This window comes from Capsicum annuum, unplaced genomic scaffold, assembly GCF_002878395.1.
Source record: "Capsicum annuum cultivar UCD-10X-F1 unplaced genomic scaffold, UCD10Xv1.1 ctg49611, whole genome shotgun sequence".
NCBI classification, from domain to species: Eukaryota; Viridiplantae; Streptophyta; class Magnoliopsida; order Solanales; family Solanaceae; genus Capsicum; species Capsicum annuum.
In genome coordinates, this window is record NW_025857413.1 from 1 (window position 1) to 2,286 (window position 2,286).

Consider the following 2,286-nt stretch of genomic DNA (forward strand, 5'->3'; position numbering starts at 1 on the left):
CATAGTTGGGGGTTTTGGATGCTTATATTTTTACTATACCAAGGGGTGTGTAAAAAGTTATACAGATTCTTGCATCAATAATCACAGTTAAATGATGAAAAAGTTCCGTTTAGTGGTTGTTTCTAGAGCGACGATGAAAATTTGGTGAAGATGCAATGTCTTACGCTCGATTCGTGGTCAAAAATTTAATGGCTTACATTTGTTGCTTACGATATCCATCTTGTCCTTTCAGTTTAGTGGACACACTAATATGTTTTCTGTCAGGCAGCTCCACTGCAAAGACGAAGAAATTTTCATATAGTGAATTACGAGTGGCAACCAACAACTTCCACCAAAGTAATAAAATTGGTCGAGGAGGTTTTGGGATAGTATACAAGGTTCAACTCTATTCTATATATACTTCTCTTCCTTTTCATGGTTGCGCTTTATTGCATGGACAACTTCCATTTGCATGCAACTCACATTGTGCAATTTATGGTATTACATTTCCGAAACTTTTTTAGTCCTGCAGATGCAAGTGTCAGTAAATGGTTTTTGCATATACGTACTATGAGATCAATACTTAGTGAAAAACGAAGTCGTTGGACATAATTCTTATGGTGTGTCGTCCTGTTTGTTGAATGATGATTTAACTTAAGTGCGAATTTGCAGGGAACTCTAAAAAGAGGAATACAAGTTGCCGTGAAGACACTTTCGGCTGAATCACGGCAGGGTTTGCGTGAGTTTTTGACAGAGATCGAAACCATATCGGATGTCAGACATCCTAATCTAGTTGAGTTGGTTGGATACTGTCTCGATGGAAACAACCGGATCTTGGTGTATGAATACTTAGAAAATAGGAGCCTTGATCGAGCACTGTTCGGTAAATTTGCTTCCAATCAAAAAAATACTTCTCCATCGATGAATAGCGGTACTGAAACTGTTGCTTGCTTTGCAGGTTCCAGCGCTAATAATGTTAAATTAGAGTGGGACGCGAGGGCTGCTATTTGCTTGGGTACCGCTAGAGGTCTTGCGTATCTACATGAAGAATTAGTGCCGCATATAGTGCACAGGGACATCAAAGCGAGTAATATACTACTTGATAAGGATTATAAACCGAAAATTGGAGATTTCGGACTGGCGAAGCTTTTTCCAGATAATATCACTCACATCACTACGCAGATAAAAGGAACCACGTACGTCTCCTGAATTTATTGCTGAAGCTTCAATTTTTTCCGCGGCTATACTTGAAATCATCATTCATCCGTGAGTTCGGTGAGCATGAGTGTGGATTATTTGGGAGCATTAGTGTCGAATGTGTTGAGGAGACCTTGCTACCCCTTGCCCGGTATATATGTGTATTGGTCCTGTGAATTCTCCATCTTTCTCCATTCTCGTATGCATATTGTGTCAACTAGCAAAGATTTTGGATTCTATAATCTGCCTCGAACTACTGAAGTTTTTGAACGATTGGCGTTATAGATTACTCAGGTCTCCAACAGATGCCCCGCGTTAAATTTTGAAATGGTGCTTTGGGGTAACTGATAGCAGTATTCTTACTTTCTACATCTTTTTCTTTGTCCAAACAGCGGCTATCTGGCACCGGAATATGTCATGGGGCGTCAATTAACGTCCAAAGCTGACGTTTACAGTTTTGGGGTCCTAATACTTGAAACAGTAAGCGGCAGAAGTAGCGGCAGCGGTACATGGCAAGGGCAGAAGTTACTCCTCGAATCGGTATGTATAATTTTCAACTTCCTTAATTTCTTTCGAGACATGCTATTCTGTTTCGCAATAGCGTCAATAGTCTGTTGCATGATTTGTTTACTTGCATTTGCTACTGGTATTTACGTATAGTGAGTATTGTTGGAGTTTCACTCATATAAATGCGGTTTTAACCATAACGAACACGTCGGAAGCAAAGGTTTTACATAGCAAAGTACTAACTAGTCTGAATTAAGGTATAATCATTGTTATTACACTTATATTAGCTTCCTTGTATAAGAAAAAATTACACTTACATTAGGTCCATCGTTTGCCAGTAGTCATTAGTCTCGTTAGAGGTTTGTACATTAGATTTATCGAAACTCTAGTTTACTAGCAGCGGAAGAGCACGAATAGAGTGGAATGGATCTGGAGAACTCATACACTTGACCCTAAGGCCTAGTTGTTTGGATTCTCAAACAAAAATATGTGCAAGATGATTTAGATTCAGAAGGGTAGCCCGGTGCACTAAAGCTACCGCTATGCGTGGTGTCTGGGGAAGGGCCCCACCACAAGGGTGTATCGTACGCAGCCTTACCTTGC

General features: G+C 40.0%; 1 protein-coding gene across 1 annotated transcript; it reads left to right on the top strand.

The window, feature by feature from the left end:
* Window positions 1-264: 264 nt before the first annotated feature.
* LOC124892678 (putative serine/threonine-protein kinase) lies at window positions 265-1,716 on the top strand (the record flags this gene model as incomplete). Its single annotated transcript, XM_047403903.1, is given in 4 exon segments — window positions 265-377; window positions 652-862; window positions 938-1,175; window positions 1,569-1,716. Coding segments are annotated over 4 exon segments (710 nt in total), but the record flags the coding sequence as incomplete, so codon positions are not given.
* Window positions 1,717-2,286: the final 570 nt, after the last annotated feature.